The sequence below is a fragment of the Triturus cristatus genome, chromosome 7 (genome assembly GCF_964204655.1).
Source record: "Triturus cristatus chromosome 7, aTriCri1.1, whole genome shotgun sequence".
Classification (NCBI taxonomy): domain Eukaryota; kingdom Metazoa; phylum Chordata; class Amphibia; order Caudata; family Salamandridae; genus Triturus; species Triturus cristatus.
The window spans coordinates 212,560,379-212,579,138 of record NC_140590.1 but is presented as its reverse complement, the minus strand read 5'-3'; the positions used below and the strand labels follow the sequence as shown (position 1 = coordinate 212,579,138).

At 45.7% G+C, this 18,760-nt stretch overlaps 1 protein-coding gene across 3 annotated transcripts in view; it reads right to left on the bottom strand.

Annotated features, from left to right (window-relative positions):
- Window positions 1-10,714, bottom strand: part of LOC146809243 (sialoadhesin-like) — a 506,671-nt gene extending 495,957 nt beyond the window's left edge. For 2 of the 3 annotated variants that reach the window (XM_085616068.1, XM_085616071.1), the window contains exon 1: window positions 10,586-10,697. In XM_085616068.1, the coding sequence (XP_085472194.1) occupies window positions 10,586-10,674 (89 nt within the window). In that variant the 5' untranslated portion in view covers window positions 10,675-10,697. Of the gene's footprint in view, window positions 1-10,585 lie in introns of all 3 variants that reach the window. The other variant, XM_085616069.1, reaches the window with a different exon arrangement.
- Window positions 10,715-18,760: the final 8,046 nt, after the last annotated feature.

Below are 18,760 nucleotides of genomic sequence, written 5' to 3'. Positions count from 1 at the left end.
CACACAGTATTTCGGCACCCTTGAGCCTGAACGCTTAGGCATTAGTATGTCAGTGCCGTGCCACATGGTACCTATGCGCCCCCTTTTGTGCTTGTGCAATCAAGCTTTATTTACCTGGAGGTTTGTCACCTCCCCCCGTGTTCATACACTTATATTAATAGGTATTGTGTAACAGTTCCTCTGCACCCTTTGTGCCCGAACACTTATGCAGTGGATGGCCGTGTTTCGTGTCACGGTATCTACGCTTGGGCGCATTCCGGCATTAGATGCCTAGGTCATATCATACAATGCCTGCACACCCTGTGCCTTTACAGGGGGATACCTTTTCGCACTAGCTGCATATGTGGTGGCAGACAGTACCTAGGCAGCCGTTTTTTGCTTGCGCACTCGATGTCCGCGTTGTCCCACCATACCTCTGCAACCTGGGCTGAGGGTAGGAAAAAGCGTAAGGGACCAAGAGGGTATCTCTTATCCAAAGGCTAGGAGCACTAACCATCTGTGTTTTAGGTTCCTTTATGTATGGTGGATCCATGAAGGTTACGCCTGGGAAGTGACCCATACCGCAATGACGGCGAGCTGCCAGGGCCACTTCTGCTACGTGGCGATGGGTTACACTTCACTATCTTTCAGTTCAAGAGTCATGGGTTTTTCGCCATCAAAGACGCTGGTTTGGTTTCAGATGACTTGCTGTAGCCCATTGGTTCTGTGTCACATGACTTGCAAGTTTCTTTACCCTGTGACTCAGGGAGAAATTTGCATCAGTACACTGTTACATAGTATCATGTACAGTAGGGAGGTTTTAGCCTGTCAGTAGGGCAATACACAGTCGGATGTGCTATTTTCATGTTTGCTTGCAGTTTCACTAGGCCAAGGTGCGTAATTTGGGAACGAGAGTATAGTTTCATGTACATGCACCTAGGGGGTAACAACCCGACTCGCCTGGGGCGAAGAGTTTTTAGTTGAGTCCAGTTCAGGGACAGAAGAGTTACAGGTTTTGCCAATCCAAGCTGCAGTTTTGGATTCAGCTGATTTGGGGTAGCCCATTGGTTCTGTTTCATATGAATTGCAAGTTTCTCTAACCTGTGACTCAGGGGGAAGTTTTGCATCAGTACACTGTTACATAGTATCATGTGCAGTAGTGTACATTTTAGCCTGTTAGTGGGGCAATACATTGACGGATGTTCTATTTTCATTTTTCCTGCAGTTTCAAGAGGCCAGGGTGCGTAAGTCAGAAACAAGAATAGAGGACCACCAGCAGCCCGTATCTTGCTCCTAGGGGGTAATGGCCCGGCTCGCATGGGACAAAGGGTTAGTTGAGTCCAGGGGTGGGCGAGTTGCAGGGCATGACCTTTCTAGTTGGCTGAGGGGGAGGACAGATAGTCGGGCAACTATGCTGTGCTGTGGCGGTAAGGTCATGATTGGTAAGCATAGTCTTCGGTCCTTAGCGGTCAGAACCATGTAACTCCAGAGGCAGTGACAGCAGGTAGGTAGGCTGTCGGGGTGCGGGGGCCGGGGAAGACACTCTTCCCAGTGGGCCTGTGGCCACCCTTGCACGCGCATGCGCATCAGGGTGCAAGTATGCAGAATTTTGTAACCCCCGTTTATGGAGTTGAAGGTCACAGGGCGTAGGGGGGGGCCGGGGGAGAATATCCGTCCGATAAGCTGTACCCCCTGCGCATGCGCAAGCCTACTCCGGCAGAGTAAATTGTTGTTTGCTGGGATTCTAGAGGCTGCCAGTCATTGACCTTGCCGTTGGCTCTAGAAGGGACACCCAGAAAGTGAATATACGCATTGTTAGATTTACGGTAGGAGTGTCGTGTGTATTAGCGTTTAAGTTTAGCCACGTTACATCATCTGTCTAACAATGTATCCGGACTTTCTGCGTAATTATACATAATGTGAATAAATAATGTTTTTTAATTTTGTAATAAATATGGCCGGGGGGTTACTCCCCCTAATCCAAAAAGTAAAGTTGGTGTGGTCTTATTATTTGCCTTGAAGGATGGAGGGAAACCCCATCCGTGCAAGGGTGGCGGGTACAAAAGGTAAATAGGGGACTCAGGGAGTACCAGGCCATATGGATAAGGCCGAGAGCTAGAATAGCGCGCGCCGCCATTATGGTGGTCATACCGGTCGCCAGGGGCTAGTAGGAGGTGGGAGCAATCTCACCTCCTGTGTGGGTACCATAGGCGGGGTACGGGGGGCCGTGAACCGGAAGCACTATTCACTAGGGCACCTAACTTTGGGGGTTATGACCAGTTTACTCCGGCTTGGCCCGTGTCTCCCCTTAAAAGGGGGGGTGCGGGGAGCAGAACAATCTCTTGTTCTTTGCTCCCCGCAGGCACAGCATCCGGGCCACCAGTGGCCCGTAATTTGTTTAACCCACCCACCATCCCCTAAAGCCGGCATTTGCAATATGTTTCTCGGTAATGTATTGGTTTTGTTCATTTAACTTTCATTGCAGGTATCTCAGGAGAGAAGATTGAATGTAAATATGATGATTTGGTGAATTTGTAATAAAAGTGTTGATATTTGTAATTATGTCAGTACAGGATTTTTTTATGCAGAGTCTAGGTAGTTGAAATATGTAACATTTATTAAAATCTCAGTACATGAATTTTGGTTTTAGGCAATAATGTCGTATTTAGTTGTGTGTGTCTCCGGTCAGGCGGTAAGGTCATGATTGGTAAGCATAGTCTTCGGTCCTTAGCAGTCAGAACCATGTAACTCCAGGGGCAGTGACAGCAGGTAGGTAGGCTGTCGAGGTGCGGGGGCCAGGGGATAAAATCTTCCCAGTGGGCCTGTGGCCACCCTCGCATGCGCATCAGGGCGCAAGTATGCAGAATTTTGCAGCCCCCGTTTATGGAGTTTAAGGCACAAGGCGTAGGGGGGGCCCGGGGGAGAATATCCGTCCGATAAGCTGTACCCCCTGCGCATGCACAAGCCTACTCCGGCAGAGTAAATTGTAGTTTGCTGGGATTCTAGAGGCTGCCAGTCATTGACCTTGCCGTAGGCTCTAGAGGGGACACGCAGAAAATGAATATATGCATTGTTAGATTTACGGTAGGAGTGTTGTGTGTATTAGCGTTTAAGTTTAGCCACGTTACTAGGGGTGGTCGGAATTTGCGAAATTCACTTTTACAAATTATCGCGAAAATGTTAAAAATCTCCGCAAACACGTGGAAATATCGCGAAGATGCAGAAGTTTTTTTCCCGCCCGTTAGCGGTATTTTCTGCATTGTCGCGGCTCGCCAACTTACCCATATGGTTGCTCGCGGGCGCGGCCATCTTATTTTCACTTGTCTCGCGGTGCATGATCGCGAGAAGAAAGACGTGATCGCGCGACGCATGATGTTACTGCGGGCGCGAACTGTCGCGAGACAGTGCAAATGGCTACCAACAATCCAACATCTCGTGGAGAACGCGACCGGATCGGGAAAACTTGTCGGCGAACGCGGGGATTCAGGTAAGGCGATCGCACGCACGCGAGAATGTATTATTTTACAGCGCGAGCAAGAAACAAATTATCGCTAAGCTGCGGAATGCGGAAATTTTGACATTTTCGCGCTTTCCGCAGAACGCGAAAATTCCAAATTATCGCAATTTCCGCGAACGGAACGGAATTTTGGCCCAGGCCTACACGTTACATCATCTGTCTAACAATGTCTCCGGACTTTCTGCGTAATTATACATAATGTGAATAAATAATGTTTTTTAATTTTGTAATAAATACGGCCGGGGGGTTACTCCCCCTAATCCAAAAAGTAAAGTTGGAGTGGTCTTATTAATTGCCTTGAAGGAGGGAGGGAAACCTCATCCATGCAAGGCCGACGGGTACAAAAGGTAAATAGGGGACTCGGGGAGTACCAGGCCATATGTCTTCCACAGTGTACTCGTGCGGCTGCTAGCAACAGGCTGTGTGTGTTCCTTCCATCCCCATAGGCAGTAGGGGAGGAGTGTGCAGGACTCAGATTGTTTAAACTCATTCTGGCATTCCCTGCTGCGGGGAAATCATGTGTGTCCAGCCCCTTGTTTCCTACTTTCCGAACGCACACACCAGCAGCATATCCGGCCACCCCTCTGGAATTTTTCCCCCTCCAATTCCTTTAACTCACATTCCATCCCCAAACTTCCTGGCTCCCCAGTGTCCAACCCCCTCCTACCCCAAATCATTTCGTAAACTCCCCTCGAGTCCAAACACCGGATGCCACATGCCTCCCTGCCCTCCCCTCCCCCTCTCCTAACTCCACCCCTACCCCCAACACTGATACTACCTCTCCCTACAACCCGCACGCCCTTTCCTCTCCTCTGTCCCTATCTCCTACCTCCATTATTTCGGCATCCTGTACCTCGCCCCTCTCTATTTCCCAACCCCGGACCACACCTCCTGACCTTCCTCTGACCTGCCCACTCACACAATCCCTGCCCTACCCTCACGCCCCCCATGACCACTCTCCCTCTCCCAACAATAACCCTCCACCCATGAGCAATACTGACCCCACACCACCCCCTACTTCTACCACAACTTCACCTCTCCTCACTCTCTTAACTCAGACACTTCGTAACATTGACTGCAAAATCTCCACCTTGGTTTCAGAACTTACACGACTCAGAATTGATTTCAAGCTATTCAATTCTCTCAACTCCAGAACCCGCCCCTATTTGACCTCCTCTTCATGCTCCAGCCCCCCAAAACGCCCATATCCTAAGCATTGGCCAACTACACCTCTACTCAGCCGTACACTCAGGCCTCTTCGCTCCCTGAGAGTCTACTCCACGTCCGACATCTCTGACCTCTGCGACTCTTACCTTGACAAGCTCCCTCCTAATGACCCTTTCCTCCCTCATTCTAACATCCCTGTTATCATGGGGACTTGCAGAATCCACTCTTCCCCCAGCTCACCCAGACCTCCCCCTCAACTTACCACCATTCACCTACACCCTCAGCCCAAAAACATCCCCAAACCCCTATCTTGTATGCTCGTGAACTGCCGCACAGCTGTTCGACATGCGACCGAAATATCTGAAACTATACTTAACGATGATATTGACATTGCCGTCCTCAATGAAACCTGGCTCAAAGATCATTCGACACCTATCCTTGACCTACTCATCCCCCCTGGCTACTCCTCACTCAGAAAAGACAGATCGGAAAGAATAGGGGGAGGTTTAGCAATTATCTTTAAAAACGAGCTACAACTCTCCCCCTCAAAGAACACAAACTTTACTACCTTCGAATATCTTGGAGCTGAACTTAAGTTGAAAAACTCCCCTCCAATTCGACTACACACTATATACCATCCACCCGGTGAGCCTCTCCCCTTTGCCGAAGAACTATCTAAACTTATCACACAATCGTCACTCTCTAACACCAATAACCTTTTCCTAGGAGATCTCAACCTTCACTGGAATGAACCTAAGGATCCCGCAATCAGTCTCCTCACTAATCTTTTAGAGACTATCGACCTCAAACAACTTTGCCTCTCCCCCACCCACACCAAAGGAGCCATCCTTGACGCCATCGTCTCTAACACTGATGTGGCGTCCGTATCCAACATCATCCCTATCGACTGGTCCGATCATCACCTTATTTTGTTCACGATCTCCCCCACAACCCCGCCCTCCCCAGCGAAATGCACTAAGGCCACAACAGTGTCCAGAAATCTTAAGCAAATCCCACCTGGCACTCTGGAGTCCAAACTTCAAACCCAACTTCGTCTCATACCACACTCTCTCAATGCAAACGATCTTACTGAGCACTTTAACAAAACTGTCGTTGAGGTCTTAGATCAACTTGCCCCGCTCAAACTTAAAACACAAAGAAATGTCCCCTCCAAATCATGGTTTACCTCTGACCTTAACAAGGAAAGACGCTCACTTAGACTTGCCGAAAGGACATTGCGACAGCACCCTTCTCCCTCCCATCTGGCCCTCCTTAGAACCGCTAGATCCACCTACAAAAAACAAATTTTCTTTGAAAAAGCATCTTTCTTTCGCGTACAACTCTCCCGCTCCAAAAACAGACTCAGAGAACTGTTCAAGATCGTGAGAAACCAATCCACTAAGGCACCCCTTAACCTGTCGGCCTCCACTAGCAAATGTGAAGAAATTGCTAACTTTTTCTCTGAAAAAAACGCCAAGATTGATCTCTCCTTCCATGTAACCCAGCTCCCTCCCTCACCCACATGTCCTTTGAATAATACTCTAACACCACACTCACCCCTGATCCCACCCCCTATCTCTATCGCTTTCACACACCCTCCCTCCTCCACCCCTCCTGTACCACACCACCCCACCCCACTCCTTAAAAATAAAGCCGCATGGAGAAATTTCCAACCTGTGACGGAAATGGAAGTCTTTAACATCTTATCCAAACTAAAACCATCCTCACACACTAAAGACCCACTCCCATCAGCCCTCACCCAAGAACTAAAGCACATCTTTGTCCCTTATTGGACCAACATCATTAACGCCTCCCTCTCTTCTGGATGTGTTCCTATCTCACTCCAACTGGGACAAATCACGCCCATCCCCAAAAACCCCAAAGCCGACCCTAATGACCCTAACAACCTCCGCCCTATCTCCAACCTCCCACTACTCTCCAAAACCCTTGAAAAATATGCCCTAATTCAACTGGACAAGCATATTGACACTTTTAACCTGCTTGACCCCCTTCAATCTGGCTTCCGCAAAGGTTGCAGCACCGAAACCACCCTGCTTAACATTGTAGATGACATCCACCTCACACTGGATAAGGGTGAGTCTTGCATACTCATCCTCCTTGACCTCACTGCTGCATTCGACACAGTTAACCACTCAACCTTACTCAATGCACTCAAAGATCGTTTCGGAATTAATGGCACTGTCCTAAACTGGTTCACCTCATACTTACAACACAGAAAACAACAAATCAAAATTCAAAATTACCTCTCCTGCCCTGCATCGGTCTCCCTCGGTGTACCCCAAAGATCTATCCTCTCGCCGGCCCTCTTCAACCTCTTTATGGAACCCCTCACCCTCATACTTAAACAAGCCAAAATTAACTACCACCTGTATGCTGACGACACCCAACTGCACTATAAAATCAAATCCCACTCTGATATCTTACACCTAAACTCAGCCCTATCCAAGATCCAATCCTGGTATTTCGCAAATCATCTCAAACTTAATCCAAACAAAACTAAAATCATTCTCTTCTCTCCCAAAAACAACCCTCTCCCCATCCAAACATGGATAACTGACCTTAATGCCCTTAACTGCTCTCTCCTCCTAGCCGAATCAGTTAAAGCTCTTGACATCTCCATCAACAATAAACTTGCGCTCAATACCCATATAAAAAATTCGGCAAAAGGAGCACTCTTCTCACTCCGGCTTCTCAAAAAAAATCAAACCGTTCATTCCTGCGGAAGATTTCAAATCGGTTATCCAATCTTTAGTCCTTTCCAAGATTGCCTACGGAAACGCTCTACTCTCTGGAACACCCAAAGTTCACCTTGCCCCCATCAAATCGGTCCTCCACTTAGCGGCCAGACTAACAACCGACTGTAAACGTTCTGAACACATCTCTCCTGCCCTCAAAGAACTCAAATGGCTTCCCATTGAGGGCCGATCCTCATATAAAATTGCCTGCATTACACACAAAGCCCTCTATCAAAAGACACCAAGTTACCTCTCCAATAAACTCACTAAAGCAGGATGCTCCCGGACGTTGAGAAGCTGAAACGCACTTCTTCTCGCCCCCCGCTACTAAAGAAAAAAGCCTCGCAGGCACGCTCCTTCTCTGGAAAAGCCCCCAGCCTCTGGAATGCCCTCCCCAAAGCTCTCCGTTGTACCCCCTCCTATATCAGTTTAAAAAAAGACCTTAAAATACACTTGCTCAATCAATACTGGGGTACTTAATTCCTCTCCTACTATTCTTGTGCTACCCACCCCCTCCTCCCTTTGACACTACCGCTCTCCCCTTCACCTCTCCCACTTCTACAGCCCCCACTCCTCTCCACCCTACCTCTCTCTTCCTATCCTAATTTCTCCCCTCCATCGCCTTCTCTCATACCCTATCCCTCCAGGCGCTTTTTTATCCACTGAACCTACCCTTTTGCTCCCCTTACTATTATTATCGGCATGAACTCAACTGATTCTTCTATTCCTTCATGTATAATTGCCTCACTATTTTAACTATTTGCTCAGTTCTGTCCTAAATAATTTTTATGCAAATGTAAAGCGCTCTGATACCCCCGGGTGGAGCTAGCGCTATATAAAACTTCTAAAATAAAATAAATAAATAAAATAAAATAAAATATCCAGCATAATCCATTATAAAGGACCGTGAGCCAGATCAACAACGGCGGTAACATGCCGCTAAAGCGGCGATAATGTTACCGCCGTTGTTGATAATATGGCCCTCACAACCCTAGGACTTCAGGTTTCTGGATGAGAAAGACTTTCACCAGCCTCTCACCATCTCCAGGGTAAATTAAGTGCACAATAGACCCATTCTTGCAGGCGCGGAATGCCCTGCTTCTGCGCCTGGCGTCCATTCTTATCTCTGCTTTACAGGCCCTCCTTTTATTCCTGGTAAAAAAAAAAAACACAGAGTTTGCTTACCACATCAAGGTTTCTGCCATGGGGTGCTTCAAAATGTTCAGATTTCTGAATGTCGATAACTCTCGCTCACTTCCCCTCTCTTCTATATCTCTGCTCCATATCCACCACCGGCCACTTATTTTATCTTTATCCAGCGCCACTTTAGGTTGCATATTGTCTTTCTCTGCCTAAAAAAGCCTGCTAGATCTGGGAAAGATTCAACAAAAGCCCAGACTCTTTGTAATCTCAGTATTCTGATAATTACTCCATTAATTAGGAGAGAGGAAAGACCTCTTTCTGTGTCCCCAGGCAAATGGCTGCACACAACCACACACACACAACCACACACACACACAAAACCACACACACACAACTACACACACAAACACACACACAAAATCAGACACATACAACCACACACACACACAACCACACACACTCACACACACACACACAACCACACACACACACCCCCAATCACACACAACCACACACACTTAAACAACCACACACACACACTCAACCACACACACACACACAACCACACACACATAAACACACCCAACCGCACACACACACAAGCACACACACACGCACATGCACAAGCACACACAAGCACACACACAACCACAACCACGCACAACCACAACCACACACACACAACACCACACACACACACAACCACACACAAAACCACACACAAAACCACACACACACACAACCACACACACATACACAGCCACACACACACACTCAACCACACACAACCACACACGCACACAACCACACAACCACACACACACACACAACCACACACACACACAACCACACACACAACCACACACAAGACCACACACAAAACCACACACACAACCACACACAACCACACACATACAACCACACACACACACACATACAAACACACAACCACACACACACAACCACACACACACACCCTCAACCACACACACACTCAACCACACACAAACACACACACACACAACCACACACACACCCAACCACACATGCACACAACCACACACACACAACCACACACACACAACCACACACACACACAACCACAAACAGTTTTTTGGGTTGTCAGCATAAATACGCTGTCACCAAACACGATGAACACCTCGGGAAAGTTTACACATGGCAATGCCTTGACACAGCGGACTGTTGCAAGGAATGCTTTGAGCCTCGGAGACTGATAGATCTCAGGCTATGCATTAGTTCACCCCGTCTTTGCGCTGCATTAAAACAGGGTGCCCACTGTCCAGCATGAAGTGAGACATTGTGATCGGGGCTGGAGATGCTATTTATCAATCTGCTTAGAAGATTGTGTTTCATTTATGGCATTAAACATAAAGGAGCACTGGCGATGCTGATACAATGGATTTCATTTTGAGTAGTGACTAAAACTTTTAAAAAGCCGGCAGTACTGAAACAAGCATTTGCAATGCAATAGGTCTTGCATTTGCAAAAGTTTAAGCTATTGGCATTGTTCATGACAATGCCTTTTTGTATCTATTTTATAAAACAATCACATAAATAAATGCCATTATCATTTACAATGCCAAAAGCTAGTGTTGCATTATTATTAGCAATGCCAACTGCTCACACTTTTATAATGCGAGACCTATTGCATTGCAAATCATTATTTCTGCAGTGATCAGAACTTCTTTGCAGAAGTACAGCACTGACAGTGAAATGCTACTTTTCTCACCAAGACGACTGGCCAAAAATGTTCCAAAGCACGAAAAGTCACAGAATGAGGAAAAGGCTGCGCCCGTAGTTTGGTGGGCGTTCCTTCAGGATTATTTGCAGAGACCGTTGCTAATGGAAAAACCACTGTTATTTTAGAAACATTAAAGCACTGACAGACAGATAGATATTTTTGACAGTAAATTCTAAAGATATATTCATTATTTATCTGAAACCATTGTTAACAAACACAACATGATCCACGTAGATGTGCTGAGGCTAAGGCACGTCTTACCAGAGAAGCTCCGCAGACCCTCGACCACTTGCAGAAATAAAAATAGACCAATGAACAGAGGCACATGGATGACTCGGGGGGGCCAGCATCCGACGGGTGTCTTCAAGTAAGGTTCAAGAATGATGAGGGAATGAATGCACGAAAGATATTCACAAGAACCGCCTGTTCCTGAAACGGCGACTTTTGGAGAAGTGCTAAAGCAGAACGATATATTTGGAGGAAGTCTGATGGTCAAGAGAGTGTGCGTGTAACAGCCAGTAAAGAGGGCATGGCCACATCCTGCTGCACGTGACGCAGTGGCTTGGGGCTGAGATCTCGGCAGTATTATGAGTTTTGATACAAATACACAAGTGATGTTCACATGTTTCGTTTCTATAGATCTACGTTGGTGGAAAGATCTTGTGCGTACAAAATACTCCTGGCAATAAACTGTGAAGGATGCGCGAGGAAAGGCGAATGCAGTGTCATCTTGGACCGGAAGAGACGTAGGCCCTTTGTGGACGTTGGTGCTCCCATGGTGGACCCATCTCTCTATTTTGTTAAATCCTGTACTTTAGAATGAAGCCGTAACATTCTCAATAAGAACGACAGACACGGGCTAAAGTTTAAAAGTTTTAGTTAAAGAATATAAGTGCAGAAATAAATCAATCAGGTTAGTATATAGTCCTATCATTATCAGTGGCGTCACTAGGGTTGGTGTCACCCAGTGCGGGTAACTCATGGTGTCACCCCCTCACGACTTACCGCATGGACCTCCTCCGCCCCGAGTCCGCCAGTGGACACAGTTGGCAAATAACGGGACCATACAGAATCCTTAGTAACGTTTGTAAATGTAGGTCCTATATTTACAAAATGTGCCTGTTAACAACAGTGTGATAATGACTCATTAATCAGGTTGTACAGTGGGCTACCTGCTAGTCAACAGTTTATTGGAATTTATAATATCATAGGTATGGTACTTTTACTGGTGTGGTATTCCCACTATCCAGCAACATGATATATCAGTGGTCGAAGTGGGGGAAAAAAAGTAGGGAAACTGTGGGCGGAGAATCAGAGGGCCGGAATAACCCAAGGATTGGATCAGGGGGCAGAACCAGAGGCGCAAACATCCCAAATTTTTGTATTTGTTTGGTTTCACTGCCCAGTTTTATCAACCAATGGATACACATGATTATTTAAGGTTATAATGAGTTAATGACAGTAAAATGTTTTCACAAAGTGGGATATGCTTCTAATCACAGAATGTCCCCAAATACGATAAAATGTGGAAGCACAAGCCATTTGTCTCCGAGCCATGGAGTTTCTGTCATCAGCACTTCTCCCTTTTCCAAAACAGCAGTTCAAACATGAATGGCTAAAAATCCTAGTCTGCAAATGTTTTCTAAATAATAATGGCTCTGCCATATTTGCCTCATAATGCAAGATCTGCAGCATGATCTGACCATTTAAACTAATAAATTGTTTGTAGCTCAAACGTATCAAAAGTTAATAAAAAATGTGACTTGTGTTGCTGCGGAGTAGATGACAGTTAATAGCTCACTGTTCTATGTTAGGATTTTAACTTATAAACTGCAAGTAACAAAAGGATCTCTCTGACAAAAGCAGTAGCCCACTGGCCTATTTACATTATGTGCACTTTGTGATCTGCATGGTACATGTTCTTTGCAGCAGGTACATTAACCCTCTGAGCTACCTTTCTATGAGTCAAATCTTCCATTAGACAAAATTCCGATCTCTCTCTACGAAGAACATTAATCACCAGAGTCATCATGGCATTTTTATTGTTACCGAAAATTGCTGGAGGCCAGGAAGGAGGCAGCAAGCGCTTTAAAAACCATAATATACTGCTTCATAGGCCTGCCCTCAAGACTGGAGGTGAACTTCAGTATGAATAGTGGTGGACAAGCTTTGAAAGTTAACTTACACTTGTCATGCTAGGGTCCACCTGCTGGTGCTACGACACCGTGGCTTCTAATGTCTTGCGAAGCCTTCTCTCCTCTGTTGCCTCCATACACTGGGCAATTTGTCATGGTTAATGTTCACAGATTTGTTTAAATTTTGTTCTGTTTAACTCACTTTTTTGTTAATGATGTGTTGTTTCATGTTAGTGATTCAATTTTAGCGCATGCATCTCTGTTCCGGCCTCACCCAGCTGGCGCCGTGGCCCTTCCCGAAGGCCCCGACTTGTCCCCGCGTGTTGTTTTATTTTCATGAAGGCCACCTCATTTCCCTGGCATTAAACGCCACTAGATCTGATGGGTCCCACAAATCCCCACGTTATTTATCGATTTTTGTGGAACACATTCGAGCATTACACAATTTCCCATCATGCAGAAATAGAGAAGGCTGTAGTTCAAGGTGCAGGCCTTAGAACACAACTAAGGGCAGATCCATAATTGATGCAGGGAGGTTGCCCCGGTGTGCATAAAACTCGGTTTGCTGGTGAAAAGTTGCTGAACTTAAATCATTGATTCAAGATCCGACTTCGTTAATAATCCTGAAGCCGACTATAGGAGGCGTAGCTAGAGCTTGTGGCGCCTGGGGCTATCCCTCAGATTGCCGCCCCTGGGAGGGTGTTGTTGGGGAAAAAGGACGGCAAGCACTTGAAAGAGGACCGAGAGACACGTAGTATCGCCGCTAATAATTACCTCGATCATGCAAGTTACATGCACATACATGACACGGTCTAAGGCTACACAGTTGAATACACCAGTGACTGGCAGTACAGAAGAGAACACACAGACTGCATGATCTATCAGTCGAGCCAACAGTTCTCCAGCATAAATCTCTTGGCTTCTAACACGTTCCTCTGAGGTGACACAAGATGCTGGAATAAGAGAGGTATAACAGCAAGAAGAATATAATGCGCACAATACTGCTGCTATCATAAAGAAAATACAGGAGCGAGCATTTGAGAAACATACACCTGAAGAAAAACTGTAAAATTAACAAACATAAATGTGGAGTCTGAATGGGAACTTTCTTTGATTCTACCGCCCAGAAAACGTTGCTATAAGCATAATATTCTGCAGACATTTACACTCCGCATTCAGCATTAAACCCTTTAAGGAAACATTGGTTCTGGCACAACAACTGCTCAGACCCATCCTTCTTCTGTCAGAGGGATGAACGCGTAATGCTGTGGTTTATAGCCATGAACTTGAGAAGTTGACCTCTTCGTGCCCTGCATTCATTATGAGGTGAAAAGTCTTCTTCTCCCGGCCTATGGGGAAGCCGGCAGCCCTGCAGGCCCATACCGGCTGAGGGAGGGTATTTGAAAAAATGTGATTTGCCATTATGCCATAGTATATGACTTAATTTAATTGGGTACAAAAGTATATACATGAGCAACATTGCTTTCAGCTTTTGTTTAACTTAAAATAACACAACGTTTCCTGTGAATTCTTTGGTCAGAACGCTAACCTAGGAATGCTCAATATAAAGTGATCTTTACATCTTAATTAGTTTTTTAAAACTATTCCTACAGGCCCAATGTGCACTGAAATGCCTCTTTTGTCACTTAAAATAGACTGCATAACATGCATGGAGTTTTTTTTTACCCGGGCCCCACAAAGGAAACATACATACCATTTGGGCATATCTATTTAATTGCCAAGCTGTTTGCTCATGTTTCGACATAAAGTATTTTCTATCCATGAAACTCATGGTCTGTCCGATACGCTAAACCCCATACGTAACAAGTTCCTTGCAAAGCTGCAATCACAACGTTTGAGAAATGGCTATTAAACCAATATCGACCAATCGTTAAAATAATTATTCCTTCTCATCTTAATATTATGTACAGTATATTGTGAACTGTTACCGTTACGCGCGCCAACCCCTAAATGGCGCAGCCTCCGGCCCTCCCTCGCACTGGCGAGCTTGTCTGTCAATCAAACTCAAACGAAGCAGACATCAGGAAATTCGCTCATTTGGAACCTTACCGGCATGCCACACACTGACTTGCTTGCTGCTGACAGTGCTGAGGTTACGGGAATATATAACTCATGATAAGGCGCTGAGACCAAGTAACAAACGGCTGTCTTGACCATGTACAGAGAACTTTGCAGGAATTAATTACAAGAAGTACTTGTGTGAATAGGCAATAGGCCACTCACCTGAGTTGGTGGCAGACAGCGGGTGGGGGGACTACCTCGGTTGGCGCTCGGCGGCTAGCCTGAAACCAGGCTCCGCTCCTGTCCTTGGAATAAAATTTAATTATAGCGGCGACCTGAGACGGGACGAGACCTCTTCCTCGTACCTCGTGATGCCAAGTCACGCGCACTTGGGGCCCAATGCGCATGCGGGATTCCCGTATTCCAAACAACGTCACTGCACCCCTCTAGTGACGACGTCACTGCCGAGGCGCGCAGAAGCGGCAGAGGAGGAGACAGTGCGCGCTGCACACAGGCACCTCCTTGCTCCTCCTGCTGCATAGTTAGGTTGCGTCGTTGCGTTGCTCTGCAGTCTGCACCACAGTGACCGGCCCTTTGGTGTCACCCCGCGTGAGGGTGTCAACCGTTGCGGTCTGCACCCCCGCACACCCCTTGTGGTAAATATTCTTTTCACCTAAACTGAATTTCATACGGAATCTTAAAATAAAGTAAAATAGCTCAGAATAACAAGAGGCAGAATCCGTGGTATAAGAGTTTTCTAAATGGGCTTTATTCCAAAATGGCCGACTCGAGTCGCGGCCTTCAGGTTCCGTCACCACGAGGGTTCAGGAAGTGAAGTACAATACTTTATTGACAAGAAGTAACTTTTATAGGTCATACATTACAATGAAATGAATGCAAAAGGCGTAACAATTGATAAGAGAAATGACATGGTCATACGTAATCGAAACTAGGCGTAATAAGGAGCAAAAAGAAACATGATTGGTTCTGATTATCTTACATAGGTGGATCTATAAGATAATACTTAACATAGATGCGCGCGCAGCAGCATGACGTGTGATTGACGTGTAACTAGGGGGTGAAGGGGACTTGACATTTAGCTCTACATGTGGAGACGAGAAGTCTGGGGGGTCAAGTCAACCTAATCCCAAATCATATCTAACATCCTATGTTTAGAGAACTATGTTATCCACAAGGAAGGACTCTCGGACAGAATCTATTCTATACTGACTGTGTGTGCGTGTACAAGCGTCTAAGTGTCTATATGAGATGCGAGGGGCAGAAAACTTTCCATGGCAACAGGGCTATGAATCACTTGCAGGAGGACGGAAAGGCCGAGTCCTTTGCTTGTGAGCTAAAGGAAATGTTTACCTAAATCACTAGGCAGGAATGCATCGGCTGAAGAGCAAAATAGATAATTCGAAGGTGAAATACAGCTTCTTGGCAGGCAGGCGAAAACTGGCCGAGGCAGGCACCGTTAGCTGCACAGGGAGTAGGACAAAGTTCATGGATACAGATGCGAGCTCAAGCTGAAACTGTCAGAGACAGAGAGCAGGGAAAGGCTTTGAGGAAAGAATCGGGCCTACTTGCCTGAACTGTAAAAATGGAGTAACTTAGCCATATAAAGTCGGTGGCCTTTCATACTTAGGAATCGAATATCCAGCCCATTGATGGCGGATCTGACAGAGAACATGTTGACGGTAGACACACATATGTTTGCGTCTTAGAAACTGGAACTGGAGGGAACATACATGTACTTGTAACATGCATATAGAACCGTTGGGGTCCAAGATAGGGGACATAACTGATCAGGAAAATCCACATTTCCACATTCCCTCCTTGTCCCCTACTTGCCCTTCAAGAGATATCAATCTTCATCATTCCATCGATTTGCTCATGGAGCATCATTTCTTCTTCCTTCTTCTTCCGGCATTTTGAACGAGAACCTTGATATGGAATGCATGATGTGGCACACAGACCACAAATCGCTGGTCCACATTGCAGGCATAAACAACAACTGAAGAGCATAAGAAGGCCAATACCTAGGAAGGATAGGACTCTCCATCCCCAGGCTGATATCACACTCCAAAACCACCCGGACCACGTCCAAGTGCCTGGATTCTCGTGTATCTGGCTTACAATCTTATGAAGGCGTGTTATAGCTTTATATACAGATGGCGAATTTTCTGGTATGAATATGCAGCAGCTGGATCCGATGACCCTGCAAGCTCCGCCCCTATCGGCCAGGATGACGTCAAGGACAAGACGATTCTGGAGAACAACAATTCTCATCACTGATTGTTCCTCTGTCAGATTGCCTAGGGCGGCTATAGTCTCGTTTACTACAGCTTCAAGAGTCTTGGTTAGTCTGCGTATCAGCTTACTATTTGATATTGTACCTATATAGGGAAAGATACCTTTATTGAAATCTACATACTTGTCCCATGCTGTCTCAGTATAATCGACAACTGGGAGATCTCTTCGCTCTCTTTTGTGTACTAAGTGAACATTTCGATAATAATCAGGGGGAGCTAGAAAAACAGGTGGCAAAAGGAATGCTATGTAACAGGTACCATCCCAATCTAGAGGTAGACGCATATATGCCGTCTGACCACATATAAAGTAAGAATGGCGAGAAGCTCTAAATGAAGATTTACCTTGATCACTATATTCTATTGTAGTAACGCATTGGCTATGGCCCATATGTATGGAACCAACTTTTCTTACACATAATTCACCCTTAACTGGAAATACTGACATAGTGGGCAGAATTAGTTCAACTTCGGATTTGACATTCAGAATCATAAGATTAGGCGTAAAATTACCTAATTTATACACTTCGTTTTCTAAATCAGTTCCTGTTCTACTGGGGTGACCCTCCTTATTAGGGTGACAGACTTTGAATAAAACTAGATTCAGATTTCCCCATATCCAATGTTGTTGATAAACTGCTGTGTCTGGGTCTATGGAATTTAATAAACTAAACCATGCTCCACAGGAGCCATTGTGTGTGAACGGATGTGGAAAGAAAGGCAGAACTCCTTTGTTATTCTGATAGGGAGGGAGTCGGCCACACACCCAACAATTGGTGGCATTACTAGTCTGATGGGAATGATGTAACATACTAATGAAGGTGTTATTGCGCAGCGCAAGTCTATAAGATAATTCATGTGGCGGTAGGTCACTAAAAGAATGCTCAGCAGCAACATTATAAACATGTCTAGAAATAGGATGATATATATGCAAAATCACACTCGTAATAATTATTAAAACACTCAATAAAAACAGAATTAATAATGTCCTCACACAGTAGCTACGCAGTGATTTACAATACGCCTGTCGTTTCAACATTTCTCTGGTATTCTCTCTACTCAGGTCCAAGGGATACATGTCAGAGACAATTCAACCGCTTCACCTTGGAGAGGACTTAAACAATCAAATTGCTCGACTGTTTGGGCCTAAGTTTTAATTTATAGTTCTGAGAGTCATTGTTTTCAACAAAGGGAAGTTTTGAATCAGTCTGTGAGGGAGTGCAGGGCACAGTGTCTATATCCGAGGATAGTCCATGAAATTTCTTAACGTGGCTGGAATGTATCCATCCCTTGCGGCCCTCAACTTTCACGGCTGTTCTTGTGGTCAGCAGGACTAGCTTCGGTGTTTTCCACCTGGGCTCCAATTGGGTTTTCCGATCGAAATTCCTCACAAACACCAGATCCCCCGGAGCAACGTCATGGGGTTTCACCTCAGTGTTGTCAGGAAAAGCTGCAGCTACCTGTGAACGACAAGATTGTAGTGCAGACATCAAGGAAGCCAAGTAATCTGTCAGCATATTACAATTAACATCAGTTATTTTACGTGGTATAGGCGTCCCCCACATATTTGGTGGCCTTCCGAAGATCACCTCATACGGGGATAGCCCTGTTCGAGAGTGTGCTACCATTCTTATGTAAAATAGTGCAACTGGTAAGGCTACTATCCAGTCAACACCTTTCTCCTTACATATTTTAGACAATCTGATTTTCAAAATTTGATTATGTCGTTCCACGAGGCCTGCTGCCTCGGGGTGTCGGACACAGTGGAATTTCCACTGATATCCCAACAAAAGTGAGACATGTTTCATTAATTCGGATGAGAAAGGCTGGCCGTTATCTGAATATACAACACGTGGTAAACCGTACCGTGGGAAGAATTCTCGAACTAACTGTTTGGCAGTAGTCGGGGCCGTGTAATCTGATACTGGGTATGCCTCAGTCCATCGGGAGAGAGCGCAGACAACTAC